The sequence below is a fragment of the Lithobates pipiens genome, unplaced genomic scaffold, assembly GCF_037356315.1.
Source record: "Lithobates pipiens isolate NorthernLeopardFrog02 unplaced genomic scaffold, aLitPip1_a1.2 Scaffold_16, whole genome shotgun sequence".
NCBI classification, from domain to species: Eukaryota; Metazoa; Chordata; class Amphibia; order Anura; family Ranidae; genus Lithobates; species Lithobates pipiens.
Genome location: NW_027507748.1, coordinates 128065102 through 128081244, shown reverse-complemented (window position 1 = coordinate 128081244; position 16143 = coordinate 128065102). Strand labels below are relative to the sequence as shown.

The 16143-nt window shown below is 40.6% G+C and overlaps 1 protein-coding gene across 3 annotated transcripts in view; it reads right to left on the bottom strand.

The window, feature by feature from the left end:
• Window positions 1–16143, bottom strand: part of SLC13A5 (solute carrier family 13 member 5) — a 178676-nt gene that overhangs the window by 20810 nt on the left and 141723 nt on the right. For all 3 annotated transcript variants that reach the window (XM_077480450.1, XM_077480449.1, XM_077480452.1), the window contains 3 exons: window positions 9960–10175; window positions 7807–7931; window positions 1738–1853 (listed from right to left, as the gene is read on the bottom strand). In XM_077480450.1, coding sequence (XP_077336576.1) covers window positions 1738–1853; window positions 7807–7931; window positions 9960–10175 — 457 coding nt within the window. The remainder of the gene's footprint in view (window positions 1–1737; window positions 1854–7806; window positions 7932–9959; window positions 10176–16143) is intronic.

The following is a 16143-nucleotide window of genomic DNA, read 5'->3' as shown; positions in this document are numbered from 1 at the left end:
TCTCTGGTCTTAAATTCTCATCTCATTCCTTTAGGATTGGGGCCGCCACAACTGACAATCTGTTGGTATTCCCTCCGGAAGGTCAAAAAAGGGTTGGTAGGTGGGCTAGTAGTAGATACAAGATTTATGTTCGTCCTGAGTTATTAATGGTATGATTTTGTCATTTCAGATCCATCTAATAGTACAATCTGGATAGTAGGCCACTCCTAAATTTTCTGGGCTGATAAGCAGGCTGCTTCCAGGATTTATTCAAGCAATTTAGTTCTGGATCTTAATAACTTTAAAGTTTTATGGTCTGGTATTTGGTGCCTAAGATGGCGTAATCTTAGAGGCTACATAATTCATTTATCTTCCATTTGGCCCTCACCAAAGGTTCTAGTTATTCACTTAGGAGCAAACTACATTGCTAAAGTTAGAACTTGGGAACTGCTTTGCAAAATAAAGAAGGATATTTATGCCATTAAGCTTCTGTTTCCAGGTACTATCTAGGCCTTTTCCAAAATGGTTCCTCGACTCCTTCGGTCTCCTTAGGGAAACTTATTCTATGTTGATAGAATTAGGAGACGTCTAAATAGGACCATACATAATTTTCTAGTATTCTTGGGTGGTTTATCATTTCACCACTTACAGCTGGAGGGTTTTATACCTGTTTTATTTAGAGAAGATTTAGTTCACCTGTCAGACATTGGCATAGATATATTTAATATGGGCCTGCAAAGCTTAATTGAGAGCGCCATGGTGTTGGGGGGACCTCAGCCAGCAGCATCCCTCCTGGCCTCGGTCGATGGGGAATAGTTGTCCAGCATTATCTGGATGGACAACGTATAACATTTTTGGTTGTTGTTTTATAGCCAAGATGACATCATATTTAGTTGAATTTTCATAATACATTAGCAGGTTACCCCTTGATCAACACCAGGGCCAGAAAATGTTTTCTTTCCCAAAATCAATAAATTGTTTAAAGAAAGAATTGTTGTTGGTCTCTTATTGTTTTAATGTTTCCTTTGTGCTAGCCCATAATTAGGGGAATGGAATGGCAGGTAAGGCACCATAACTCAGTAAAGACAGGTGGCCAAAAAGAATGTTTCCTTATGTAAGGTGCATCACCCTGATGGGTGACAACAGAAGTGAGAATGGTGCACTTTTCCAAAATGCCCCAAGTTTTAGTAAAGGGAATGTGTCAAGCTTGTTTCTTCCTTTGACTTCCCTCCTTATCTGGAGATGTGGCAGGTATTTCACCGGGCAATTTACTCATTTGATAGCTAACATCATCACACACATAACATTGCCAAATATACGCATTTTACCATGCTCAAAATAATTCTTACAATGTAAGCTGCAGCAGTACACTCATCATAGGACATTGTCCAGTCAATATTCTATTATTTCACTCTCTTGGCATCAGTTCATACAATAGGACAGAATGTTCAGCCAAGTAAAAGCTTTCCTATGAAAGCTACAATTTTCTCTTGGTAACATTATAGTTTCTCTGTTGAACTATTTCCATTTTAAAAGTTGATTTTTATCTGATTATGCAGATAGAGACAACATTAAAGGAGCATATCAGTTCTTAGTGCCCTGGACCAACAGGGAACCTTGGAGAATCGCCAGAACACAGTTCATTTTGGCATGAAATTGTATACACTATATTGAACAAAATATTGAAATATAAAACAAATGAGAACTTCTGCTGCTTAAATGATTTCTCTGTGTTCTCAATAACAATGTTATACTTACGTCACTGCCTTTTGCCAATGCAAAGCCTCCTCCGAGAAGAAGAACAATACTCCATGGCATCTTCTTATGAACCACCTTCCAGGTCAGTAATGGTGCGGACATAAAGGATTCCTCTTCTATAAAAAAACAAAGACAGTAATCAAGTGTTCAGCCACTACTATGGCAGCAAATCAATCATTTTGCTATCTTGCAATATCTAATGATGGCCATAGCCCTTGTAATATTCTAGAGAACAATCCAAGCACACAATATCAGTTTAGTGTATAAAGTCAGGGTACTACATGCTTGGCTTATTATAGGTGGGAAGATGTCTCCCTGAGAATTACAGCAACTAGCTGCTGTCATCTACTTGACATACCTCCTGCCTGACAGAAATAGGGTATACACCATTCATTACTTGTCAGTACTATTAGGCCCTGGTTCACACTGATGCTATTTCGGATGCATTCCAAAACGCATTGATTCGCATGACAAGTGAAATAACACATGATTCTATGAAGGCTGTTCCCACATATGCAGTCCGAACCCAAGGCAATTTCAAAGGGTCCTGGGCGTGTTTCATCTGATGCGGTGCGGTTCTGAATTCTATATGATTGAACGGAAACTGCATTGAAAATGCATTGGCGTTAAAATACAATGTGATTCTAGTGCGTTTTCTAGTACTTTGTGCTATGTTTCTAGGGTGCCTTCCAAAGAATGAGAGAGAAAGAGAGACAGAGACAGAGAGAACCTAGCCTATCTCATCATAATATACTCCCCGGTGTTGATTTACTAAAAAGGCTTTTCAATTTGGAAAAATTATGTTTCCCTTAGCTTAGTGAATGAGGTGAAGTTCTGCTGATTTCCATCATCCAATCATGTTCAAGCAAAAATACTGTTTTTCTTTTTCATTTCTCTTGCATATACAAAGTGAAAATGTCTTTGAAAAGTGAACAGCCTAGTTACTTTCCTAGTAAATATACCCCTCTGTGTCCACTGTACTATATGACAGAACAACTGTTAAATGTGTTCAACTATTAAAATGTGGGCTTCTGTGTTTCACCTGGTGGTTTGCCACTTGTATTTGCACAGAAATTTTGGCAGAGGCTTTACACATTTTTATTTTATTATATACCGTATCCTTGCCCACATTTTTGTACTATAATAATATAGGTTTATTTTGAAACATCAACATTTTGGTGTAAATAAATGTAATGTGAGCGTTTTAATTATTGTAAATTTAAACGTTGGGGTTAATAGTTAAAGAAGATCTATCCCCAGAAGAGAATGCAGCTTGTTAAACCCAACAAGGGATAGTCCACATGGCACTTTTCCCCATCTAAATATATGCAGGTGTTGCTGAGCTGTGATTTTCGGATTGCTAGCCCTGCCCAGTTGCCAAGCTATGCAACAAAACTGATCAATGGAGATGGAGCTCTGAGTGGCAGCTCAGGAGGAGAGGGGGCATGGCAAACAGTCACACTAAGCCTGCACAGACCTTTCTCCCACCTCTTAAAGTGGTTGTAAACCCATAAAAAAACAACCTGCAGGAAAAATGCATAATGAGCTAGTATAAATCAAATACAAGCTCATTATGAAACACTTACATTAGATTAAATCTGGTACACCGCTGTGACCGAGCAACATGTCTCTCCAGAGTTTTTTCCAGGTTTGCGGCTCCGGAGCTGTGATTGGCCGGAGTCGCGATGACGTCACTCCCACGCATGCTCGCAGGAGCCGCCGGTCACGGCACAGCAGCTGAAGAAAAGGCACGAGCGAGACGTTTCTTAAGTGCGCATGTGCCTATGACATCGGCACATGCGGATACAGTGAATATCTCCTAAACAGTGCAAGTTTAGAAGGTACTCACAGTACCTACAGGTAAGCCTTATTATAGGCTTACCTGTAGTGAAAAGTGGTGTGTAAGGGTTTACAACCACTATACACTGACAGACAGAACATTGCTTTACTGTGGAGTGCCCAGTCTCCTCATCTCTCCTCTTTCGTTTACACATGCGGAGCTGCAGCCTGCTATTCAGGGTAATGAAGAGAGTGGAAACTGTCAGCTTGTGTGGTGAATGATTGCAGCTGGAGAAAATAGCTTCCTTCACAAAAACACAGGCTGACAACAACACTAGCCAGGTACAACACTAGGCTGTTTTGGACCAGTGTAGTAGTTGGTGTCGCTGTTGTCAGCTTCTATTTTTCTGAACAAAATTGCTCTTATGGAGCTGTAATCATGGACAACATGAGCTGACAGTTTCCACTCTCTGTGCCCTGAATAACAGGCTGTGGGCCTAGACTTTATGTGTCTTAAATAGGACAGGAAAGATGAGGAGAAAGGCACTGTAGATGATTTTACTTGATTGATTTTACTTAATAAAACAGAATATAATTTTTTTTATCGTAGTGGCACATTATTTTACCTTTCTAATTAAAGTGTAGAGCCAAAATATTTTTCTTTAGCTTTGTATAAATTGTGGAAGAATTAAACCCTATAACTTTTTATTAGGGAAATCTACCCTCCTTATTGGTCCTGGTGGCATGTCTCCAAAAAGTTATAAATCCAACATTTCTCAGAAGCTGGATTTTAAGGTAAAGCTTCCTAATGGAAAACCAGTTCTGGTGACAACTGTCAAGGAACAATATTCCCCTTGTGTTGCAGAGATCTCCTCTTATGTCCTGCTGTGTCTTTGGGAAAAAAAGTGCAGGAAAATCCACAGACGTAATATATATATAAAACCTGTCAGGGTTCTTAAATATTCAAGATATTAAGATACTATATGTGTCTAGTTATGATAAAAAATAGGTTCCTGCTTCTGGTGTCTGGAAAATTCTACATATTGAAGTATGACTAAAAGAAAAAACTGTTTTTTTCCGTTTTGGTTAGAGAGGGATTAGAACACCTGTCATGCTTTTAGTACTGTATGCCCCCCTCTTTTACCCTCTTTATTTGTCCTGTTTACCATTAACACTGAAAGTAATAAAGTAAAAGAAAATCCCAAATTTTGGGTTGCCACTAGAGAAAAAATAGGGGGAAATTCTTCCAATGAGAATACGAATTCCTTTGACTATGGTAACAACCCAGGATTACCCCACTGTAGAAGGATTTTTTACTTCCTGTTTTGACTATGGGACAGGAAGTAAAGGAAAATCTTCACAATGGAACACAGGCGGAAAGAAATGAAGAAATTACAGGCGTTATACTCTCCCCTACTCAGTCCACAATCAAAAAAAGAGTTTGTCGTTTAGTTTATCTTTAACCCCCCCCCGGCGGTATTCCCGAGTCCAGCTCGGGGTGAAAATTCAGAACCATTACCGGTAACCCCGAGCCAGACTCGGGATCGCATCGCAGGATCCAAGATGAGTGTGCTTACCTTATCCCCTGTCTCCCCGCAGTCCGAGTGGCTCGTCGTCCGCTCGATCTATCACGGAGCCGGGCTCCATTCCCTGCAAGCGCTGCGACGCACGGGGACGGAGAACGGCGCCAAATTCAAAATGTGAAACACACACATTACATACGGTATAATGTAATCTTACAGATTACATTACTGTTTGTAATTATTTCACATCCCTTTTGTCCCTAGTGTTCTGTCCAGTGTCCTGCATGCAGTTTTATATTATAAATACTGTTCTTTCTGCCTGAAAACTGTAGATCGTCCATAGCAACCAAAACTGTCCCTTTACATCAAAAGTGCTTTTAGACCAGCTAAAAAACAGTGATAATAAATTAGAATCACTCGCAGAATTGAGCGATAGCGATTTGTGGGGAAATCCGTCATCAAACACTGAAAAGTAATGACAGTGACAATTCTGCAACTGAGCAAATTTCAGTGTTTTTGATTTGATTACATTAGTGAATAATTTTAATTATTATAATATTATTATTTAGTATAATTATTTATAGTTATTTATTATATTTTAATTTATGATTTTGTTTTTTTCGAATTTTATCATACCCGGGATGTCTACTAGACTCTGATTTGGACAGATTAAACGCCAAATTTCCATGCAAAACACTGTACCGCTTTCAGCACCCAAAATCTGACATAATCATACTACCAGGGCGGTTAAGGTAACATGTACAGCCTTAGAGCCTAAACATATATATATATGTGTGGATGGTTCAATTTACACCCTTGTGTTTTTGAGTGTATTGGGGGTGCATTACATTGAAGGTATGTCACAGGTTGGGAGTGTTTTACATGTTCATTCTCACCCAGGAGCAGCAACGGGTCAATTGCCCCCCCCCCCCCCCCAAAATAGTGAGCAGGCTGTGCTGATGCCCATCAGGACACAGAGCAGAGGCGCCGAAACTGAAGGCTCTGTAAAGGGACACAGGCAGAGCTGCAGCTTCGGGGGATTTCCACACCTCCTTCTCATCCTTGAGCTGAGCAGCTCTCATTCACCCAGCAATGCCCGCTCCTATTGGCTACATATAGGGCCAATGGCTGGGAAACTAACAAGAGAGGATTATGGGACATGTAGTCCAGGATACCAGCAGGCCCAGGACGATTCCATGAGAGTGCACTGCAGCCCCCAACATGCCGAGCGGGAGGAGGGGAGAGGAGGACTGTGAGAGGAGAAGAGGGAGCATGAGGCTGTCAGGTGGAGAGAGTCAGAGAGAAAGTGCCAGTCATTCTATTAAATAGCCCCCAAGTTAAGTACTTACCTCCAGGTGGGGGGATGAGGGGGGCGGGGATGCAGGCTTCCATAGAGGTACAGGACCTTATCACTGGCTGCTTCCACCCTGTCCTCCCCTCCACCTGGCTGCTCCTACCCTGTCCTCCCCTCCACCTGGCTGCTCCTAACCTGTCCTCCCCTCCACCTGGCTGCTCCTACCCTGTCTTCCTCTCCACCTGGCTGCTCCTACCCTGTCTTCCTCTCCACCTGGATGCTCCTGCCCTGTCTTCCTCTCCACCTGACTGCATCCACTCTGTCCTCCCCTCCACCTGGCTGCATCCACCCTGTCCTCCCCTCCACCTGGCAGCTCCCACCCTGTCCTCCCTTCCACCTGGCTGCTCCCACCCTGTCCTCCCTTCCACCTGGCTGCTCCCACTCTGTCCTCCCCTCCACCGGTCTGCTCCTACCCTGTCCTCCCCTCCACCTGGCTGCTCCCTCCCTGTCTTCCTCTCCACCTGGCTGCATCCACTCTGTCCTCCCCTATACCTGGCTGCATCCACTCTGTCCTCTCCTCCACCTGGCTACATCCACCCTGTCCTTCCCTCCACCTGGCAGCTCCCACCCTGTCCTCCCTTCCACCTGGCTGCTCCCACTCTGTCCTTCCCTCCACTGGTCTGCTCCTACCCTGTCCTCCCCTCCACCTGGCTGCTCCCTCCCTGTCCTCCCCTCCACCTGGCTACTCCCACTCTGTCCTCCCCTCCACCTGGCTGCATCCACCCTCTCTTCCCCTCCACCTGGCTGCTCCCACCCTGTTCTCCCTTCCACCTGGCTGCTCCCACTCTGTACTCCCCTCCACCTGGCTGCAACCACCAATACTTTTTCAAGACACTGTGTACTTATATGTGTGTTTTTGTTTATCTAATTGCATTTTATAGTTGGCCCCCCTACTTTTGTCCCTGTCCCCTCATGTGCCCCCCCTAAATATGAAAACTTGAGACACCACTGTCTCTCACCGCCCCCTTGCATCACTGCATTTCTGCATCTAAAAGACGACTGCCATTACTGTGCAGGCACAGACAGCAAAGAGATGACATCATCTCTCACTGCCTGCCCTCACTCTGGGACAACAGGGACACTGTCACTGGCGAAGGCTACTGTGGCAATTGACAAGCTGCATCTCATAACAGGCGACGTAGAAAGTGACAATCCCCATCTGGTGGCAGGCGACTGTGGCAAGTAACACACTTGGGGCTCCCACTGATTCTGCATTAAGGTGAGTTGAACTATTTCATTTTATATTACAATGTAATAATAGAAATAATGCGCTTCAATCATCCTGACATTATATTAACCATGGTGCTGTGATGATTGAAGTGCCAACACCAGCCATTGCCCCAACAAATTGCCCGCAAAAACTTTGGCAATGCCCCTCCCGAGATTAGACTCTGGATCCGCGCCTGTTCTCACCTTCTCGTGGATCTTCAAGATCAAAACTGTCACTCTGTTTATGGCAGGTAAATGTAGGTCTTTTTGCTGGCAGAACAAACAGAAGGACAGCTACAAATATAGCCACAGTGGCATCAGTTACATACCTGCAGATTGAAAAACAGATAGGTGTTTACCATTACATAACAAAACGAGGGCTTTCATACTAATGTGATTTATGATTGATATAGCCAAGTTTCTCACAAGACTTCAGTCTACAGTAAAATCTATTACATTAATTTTACTGAATTTAACAAATATGTTACATTTCTATTTCAGGAGACATACTCACAGATTTTATTGGGATTTAAAAAATTTTTTATTACTTGTACCTACAGGTCAATCTACAATAAGGCTTACCTGTAGGTACAGTGAATATCCCCTAAACATGCACTGTTTAGAAGATATTTACACTGCATACAGCTAGTGACCTCACCAGCGAATGCGCTCTGAAGGGATAGGACGCATGCACAGGAGTGACATCATCGTGGTTGAGCCAATCAGACAGCCAGAGCACTCAAACCTGGAAGGAAGAATGGGTTAAGACTGAAGCCTTGTCAGCGGTGACAGCGCGACGCTGGCGGGCTTCGTTCTAATGTAAGTATTTCATAATGTGCTAGTATTCGAGGAATACTAGCACATTATTCCATTGTCTTGCAGTTTTTTTAAATTTATTTTTTAAAAGGTGTGATTAACTACTGCCGCTTTAAACAATTTCAATCTTTCATTCTTTATTTTGCCATAACTGGTGGTGGTGCTGGGGGGGGGGGGGTGAGGTTATAGTTTGGGGGGGTGTGATGCATGTTTCAGTGCTTGACTGATTACTTTTTTTCCTTTTTTTCAACTTTTATTTGAAGTGCACAAACCGACATTTCACTCACATATGTTACCATAGTTCCCTGCTCCGCACCTCCAGGCTGCACTGCAGTACGAATGGGGCACATAGGAAGCAATTCAAATTACACATAGGAGCACATGAGAAGGCCCTAAAATCCTCAAATTCATATGCAAGAGGAGGGAACATGCTCCTTTATTCTCAGAAGCACCAGCTAATGTTGCAGGCTGCAAAAGAGAAAGGAATGGAGGAATGGCAGGGGAACTCTAGCAATGTGAGTATTAGTGAGTCGGTGGGAGGGGGGGCACAGAAATCAATACATTTTAACACCTTACAATGCACCAGACATATATTTACATTTACAAGTGATATTAAAGCTTTTATTACTAGCACTTAAGTCCATAATTTGTCATTGTGTTATATTATATGTGGAGATGGGACTCGATACTACATTTATATCTAAAACTAATACAAAATAAATTGAGAATGTTAGGTATGGAACTATTTATATTTAAACTCTTGGCTCTTAAAATAGTACAGGCATACCCAACTTTTAAGTACACAATGGGGTTTATTTACTAAAGCTGGAAAGTGCAAGGTCAGGCTCACTTCTGCATAGAAACCAATGAGCTTCCAGGTTTTATTACCAAAGCTTAAAGGGGTTGTAAAGGTTAATTTTTATTTTCTACATAGGTTTCATTTAAGCTAGTGCATTGTTTTTTTTCTTTGTCTGAATATCTCACTTCCTGTTTCTCCTCAGTAAACTTCACACCATCATCCGAGCGGTGTTTAGTCAGCCAGAACAGCTTACTTAACAGCTTACTGAGGAGGAACAGGAAGTGAGAAATTCAGACAAAGAAAACAAAGAAAAAAAACATTTAGAAGGGAAATCGAAGGAAAAGATAAGTGAATCAACAATGCACTAGCTTAAAGGAACCTATTTAGAAAATAAAAAACAAACCTTTACAACCCCTTTAATTGAACAAGCCAAGGTTAGAAGCCCATTGTTTTCTACACAGACGTAAGCCTGATTTTGCACTTTCCAGCTTTACTAAATAAACCCCATTGTGTATTAAAAAGTGGGGTATGCCTGTAATCCTGTACTAGGAATATCACTTTTACCAAGAATATTTTCTTAATCCTTCTAACTTGGCTTTGAACATTGTGACAGTCCTATTGTGCCTAATGGTAAATCCTGGATAGGGAAAAAGGTGGTGCTTGGGTTGATTAGAAGGAACACACTACAGAAATTCATACGCACTTATAAAATAGCACTAAATAAAAATGTAAAAAGCCTTACTCCACATTGTCCTTATTGAAGAGCACAGTGGCCCAACCTTTAACAAAACCAGGATCTCTTGTAAACCAAAGGATGACCAGCAGAGAGAAGAGAAAAAGTACATTATACTCTGCAAAGGAAATTGGTCCCAGCTTGCGGTATTCTTCTCGGATGACATTATAAGCGGCTCGCTCCTTCTCTGAACTTTTAGTTCCACAGCCCCATGTCTTCTTTAAGCTTAATATGAAGAAAAGGTGAAGGGGGTTACTCTTTAATGAAGCCATAAAAGCGATTTTGCCGAAGAATACATAAACTCCTTATCTTCACCTGCTGTCACTTTCCTGAATTTCCTAGTGTATCTACATGATCAGTCCACCAAATCTACCTGCAGGAAGGAGAAGAGAAGAAATAGAGAAGGAAATTGAATAAGAGGAAAGAAAGCAGCTCAGAAAAAGTGGCAACACAGGAAAAGAATAAAAAAAAATTAATTACAGAAGAGGCAGGAAATAAAATCGTAATACTTATAGTATGTTAGGCAAAGTGCAGCCACAGAGGAAGGGTAGAGAAAAGCAATTGAATGAAGCCTTTTAGTTGTATCTAACAGAACATGTCGGTTCTATACTACTGCTGTGTCTAGAGAATGACTGTTTCATTGAACTACCTTGAATTTCCTTAGTTTCCTTGGTAAAAATATCCCAATCAGTGTAGATTATTTCGTCCATGTGAAAGTTATAGCATATACAAACCATGGTATTTCTTATTTGAAAATTGATTAATCCTGATGTATTGACGGCTTATCTCATTTTTTTTTTGAGGCCCTAAAATGTCAGGGCAGTACAGCGCATTATAGGTCTGGTGTGACAGGCATCAGGGATATTGACTGGTGACTAACTTATGTCCGGTGAGTGGGCATTTTAAGATTGAGGGTTGAGCATTAAGGGGACCTGGCACGATTGGACACGATTTAGCACTTTTGATTTTGCATGTGAGCACCTATTTAAACTTGAGTGTAGCAAACATCACAGGTGCCCATATGTATGGTTTTTGACGTACTACGTTATGAATTTTCACTTTTGATTCCATGCTGCCTGACCGGAGTGAGAGAAGTGGCATTTGCAACATATTTGGATGGTTGGTGCCTATGAAGTGAGGGAGAGAGAAGAGCTGAAAATACTGTATGTACAAAACTTTATATTACCACCTTATAATGGAGGGGTCAACTCCTTCCGGTGAGTGGATAATTTACACATTAAAGGATGTTTTGATTTGAAAGATGAACTGGACACCAGGTACCATGTGATAGTCAATCACGGCATCACAATAGTAAACAAAACAGTCATGATTGGAAGCCATACATGACTGTTTTGTCTACTTGTAATCATGTGTTCGCTATGATAGGTCATAATGATCACATAACACCTCGGCTGCTGGGGGGATCCAGTGCACATGTGCATTGTGACATACCAGTATGCCTTGGTGCTTGCAGCTGTCTCCTGCTCGCAGTACTGTACTGTAGGTGGGTGGCAAGTGGTTAACCTCTGCACATACTATCATTACCCAGTGCTGGCATAAACCAAATATTTGATGGACTGCGCTGTTGAGATGGACTTTATATGTCACATGGAAAGACTGATCTCTTGGGACACTGCTGAAGATGAATCCTTTAAGATCACTTGGACAAAATGGGAACACTTCAGGAATTCATCTACCTTTTCCACGTTGATTCAAAATATTTAAAACTGCAACTTGGCTTACAGTATTTGTACTGTATATTTCATTTTTAGGAGTTCATGAGATGCTGCCAAGACTCACATGTGACTATCCCAGTGGTGTGAAATGTGTAAAAATATATGTGCTTCTCTAGCCCTATACTGGTGTGTATTATCATTGTGATAACCACAAGAACCAAAAAATATAATAAATATATATGACACAAATCTTAGTAATCTTTAAACAATAACCCAAACTAACGTGTACATATACTCTCAAATTTGCTACCAAATCCAAATTTTCACTGTGTAAGTAAAATACAAATTGAATACATATAAATTGATTAATTGTGCATCAAACAATAAACAGTTCTCCTATGTATCTTCAAAACATGATCCACTTGGGTGAATACTTGGACATATACATTATTTACAGCCAGTAGTGGAAAAAGATTGGTCATACTTAAAAGATAGTAGGGAACTCTCTATAGATAGTAGGGATAGTAGGTAAATAGCATCCCCTTTAATAAAGATAGTATTTTGGTCACAAAAGATGTAAACTCCCTCTATATTAATGTAGCCCCCTCTTTCTAAAATTGGGGCTATAATATAAATTAGACATGTGCAATTCGTTTAGTTCCCAATTTGTTACTTCAGAATTTCCGAATTTCCGAATTTTTCAATTTTCAAAATTTCCAAATTTCCAAATTTGCGAAATTACGAATTTCCAAATTTTCCGAAATTACAAATTTCCGAATTTCGCATTTTTGGATTTTCGAGTTTTCGAATTTCCAATTTTCGGATTTCTGAATTTTTGAATTTCCAAATTTCGAATTTCAAAATTTTCGAATTTTTGGGATTTCCGAATTTCTGAACTTCCGAATTTCGAGTTTTCGGATTTTCGAAATTCAAAAATCAGGAAAAAGAAAGAAAATCTATTTAATTCTAAATAATAACTAACTATTACATTATAGATTTGGAATTCCCTTTCAAATTTGTCTGTTAGTGAATGTAACGAGTACGAATTTATCCAAAGTTATGAATTATCTGAAATAACGAATGCCACATCTAACCAAATGGAATGTAACGATCTAATAATAATAATAATAATAAAACCTTTTTATTATTATTAATTATTTATTATTAATTAGTTCCGTTCCATTTGTTTAGATGCGGCATTCGTTATTTCAGATAATTCGTAACTTCGGATAAATTTGTACTCGTTAATTTAATAGTTAGTTATTAATTAAACTGATTTTCTTTCTTTTTTTCAGATTTTCACATTTTTGGACTTTCAAATCTTTGAATTCCCGAATTGCGAAAATTCGGAGTTCCGAAAATCCAAAGATTTGGAATTCTGAAAATCCAAAATTTAGAAATCCAAAAATTCAAAATTTGGAAATCCGAAAAATCGAAATGTGAAAATTCCCGAAAAAAGCAAAAAAAACAAATGAAACAAAAATGAACAAATTTAGTAGTCTAGTGTAAATTTTGTTTTTGGCTGAGCTGTAAACAGCTCAGATTTGATTGTATAATTTATTTGGTTCTGCTCTAAACTTAATTGAGTTGTGCATTTCCCCCTTTTGCCAGTAGGTGTCATTGGTACCACAAGCCAGTACAGAATGAGAATTACAACTAGGTTGAGCTATGTAATGAATATTCCAGAACAGCCTAGTGGGAGGTTCCTGGCTGCTGTGCATTCTGGAAAGGGGGTATTTATTGGGCTGAGCTATGTGCTCTCTTTCTTCTTACCTCTGGCCCTCCTGGCCTACTAATCCTGTGGTGGTCCTTAGGCTGTCTTGCCTGTGTGGAAGAAGCCTAGCCAAGCTGAGGAGATCCAGGGGAGGACCCTTGCTGGAGAGAGCCAGGATGAATGCTGGTCTCTCAGGAGGGCCTGGTAACTCATTTGGAGGATGCACCTATACCAAAACTACTCTTACAGTGTTGCCGGATGGCTTAAAGGTTCTGACACTGTGAAGCTAAATCCTATTCTACAATTTAAACCATGGTAACTAGCTCCTGGCTGCTAAGTCTGTGAGATAGGCTTATCTAGGAGTGCTACTGGCTGCTAGGATTGTGTGAGAGACCTATCCTATACCTTTGGATTCAAAGAGTCTGTAAGTGATCTGCAAATGGTATCTGAAACCTCCCTTAATCCTCTCTCCTATTACTTCTTTCAAGTTCCTTATTAATGCATTGCAAATATACAAAGTGACTGGTGCCCAAATTCTGTTCTAACTTCCCATTAGAGCCATAGACTTAGCCCTGGGGTGAATGTAAGCTTGCCCCCTGTCTCCGGAGGTACCTCCTTGCTATGTAGGGAACACATTGATAATATTAAGAAAGGTTTCCATAAATACAGTGTTTCTAGGCATTTCTGAGATTTCCATACCAAGGGCCTGGGTCTTTTAGTCTTTTATGGTATTGACAAGGTCAAGAATAATTAACAGGAGATGTTGGGACCAAGTGGATGTACCAGATAAATACATTGCAACCTTATGGGTTAAATATCGGTAAGCTTTAAACTGTTGCCTCATTCTTTTTTAATGTTATATTATATTTATGGTAAGTTTAGACTAGGTGTTGTTTTTTTATGGGTTGTTAGCAATATTTTAACATTTTATGCTCATTAATATTTTAAACAAATGATATGTATTATTGGATTTTAATGTTGTCTATGATAGTTTAGTCCTATGTTCGAATTGTATGGTATTGTAATGCTGTACATGCATAAGATGGCGCTGGGGGGACCTATCAATTGGGTACTGACCAATGGGATATGGCTGCTAAGGTACATAAGATAGGACGAAGTGCATTTGGCAGGGTTTTACGTTGTGATATCACTTCTGCAAGCGGCACTTACGGTGTGTGGAACGGCATTTGAATGCACATTGTTTTATTATTTTATGTAAGTGCGCACTTTGCAGGTATATGTTTTAATTAATAAAAAGGGAATACACTATTTTTTATGGCATTCTTTTTGGGATGTGTAAATCCTCAAAAATGAAGTGGCACAATTCATTAACCTAAATACACCAGGATACAGTTTATTTTTCTTTCTTTAAAGTGACAGTTTTTTTTTACCTACATCCAATGGTACTATAAATCCTGTATAGCATAATAATACTTGAAAAATACAAAGAGGAGAACACAATGCTGAAAGTGAAACTGTAGGCAAAACTTTTTTTTCTTTTTGGATAGAATAAGGGAAAGTTAAAACCTCTGTAAGGTTTATTTTTATCACCTTTGTCCCATTGGGGCATTTACCTTCACTTCCTTTCCCATAGTCAAAACAGGAAGTGAGTGTAAATCCCTGCAAATTAGGAGAATCTCTTGGGGCCCCCCAGATCACTTGAACTAATGTCCCCATTGGGAGATCCCCCCCCCATTACTTTTTTAGGGACAAAACCAAATTTGGGATATTCTTTTGCTTTCACTTTCAATGATAATGATACATAGAACAAATAGAGAGGGTTAAGCTCCCTAACAGGGACACAGGCAGCAATAAAAACTGACAGGGGTTTTAATCCCTCTCTCCTCTATCCAAAACTATACAAACAAGTTTTGCCTTGTTATACATTAATGGGACCAATGATTCAATCCCAATAGTCTCCAGCATTGTTGGGCCTTGTATTGTCCTCCTCCTTTCCTGGATAGGTGGGAATCACCGTAAGCTACCTTTGTACCTCAAAGGTACTGTATTTAAAGATCCTCCACAAACATGTGTAATAATGTATATGATATCAACAGGGGGCTTAATTTGCAGCATACAAAGATGAAATCCTGATGTCACAACTATGAGCAAAGGATATTCATATGCTCTGCATTTAGAAATGGTTAATTTTCCCCATAACAGATATGGCTAAGCAGGGTCCTTTTCTCAGAGAAAAGGTACAGGAACTCACCTTTCCTGGCCAACTCCCCACTCTCAATACTGCCTATCCTTGGGGGGGGATAAGTAAAGTGGAGCCAAATAACCTGTGCATTGCACAAGGTGCAAGGTTTAGGAATGTCCGGCACACAGAGTACCACACTCACCTAATGCATTTGGCTCCGAAGTGTGTTCTGTGCAGTGCTGAGGTTTGTGCACAGGGCCAGTGCTACCACTAGGCAAACAAGGCAGCCGCCTAGGGCGCACTGCTGCCTAGGGCGCCCGGCCACTGGTGTTCCTACTCTCTTCAACACACAGCTAAGTCCCAGGATCATCAGGCAGCCGCCGCTCTGTTTGTACATAGGGATCGATTAACTAAAACTAACCAATCGGATTCCAGGTTTTATTGCTGAAGCTTAATTGAACAAGCAGAAGCTATAAGCTAATTGGCTACCATGTACAGGTGCACCAGATTTTGCACTCTCCAGTTTTGGCAATTCAACTCCATGGTCTCAGAGTTGCAGCGGTGGCGGAGCAATGTATCTGTGTCCCGACTCCCAAATGAATGGAAGCAAGCAAACATTAATTCATGGGCACTGGTAGGCTACATTGATGGGCGCTGGTA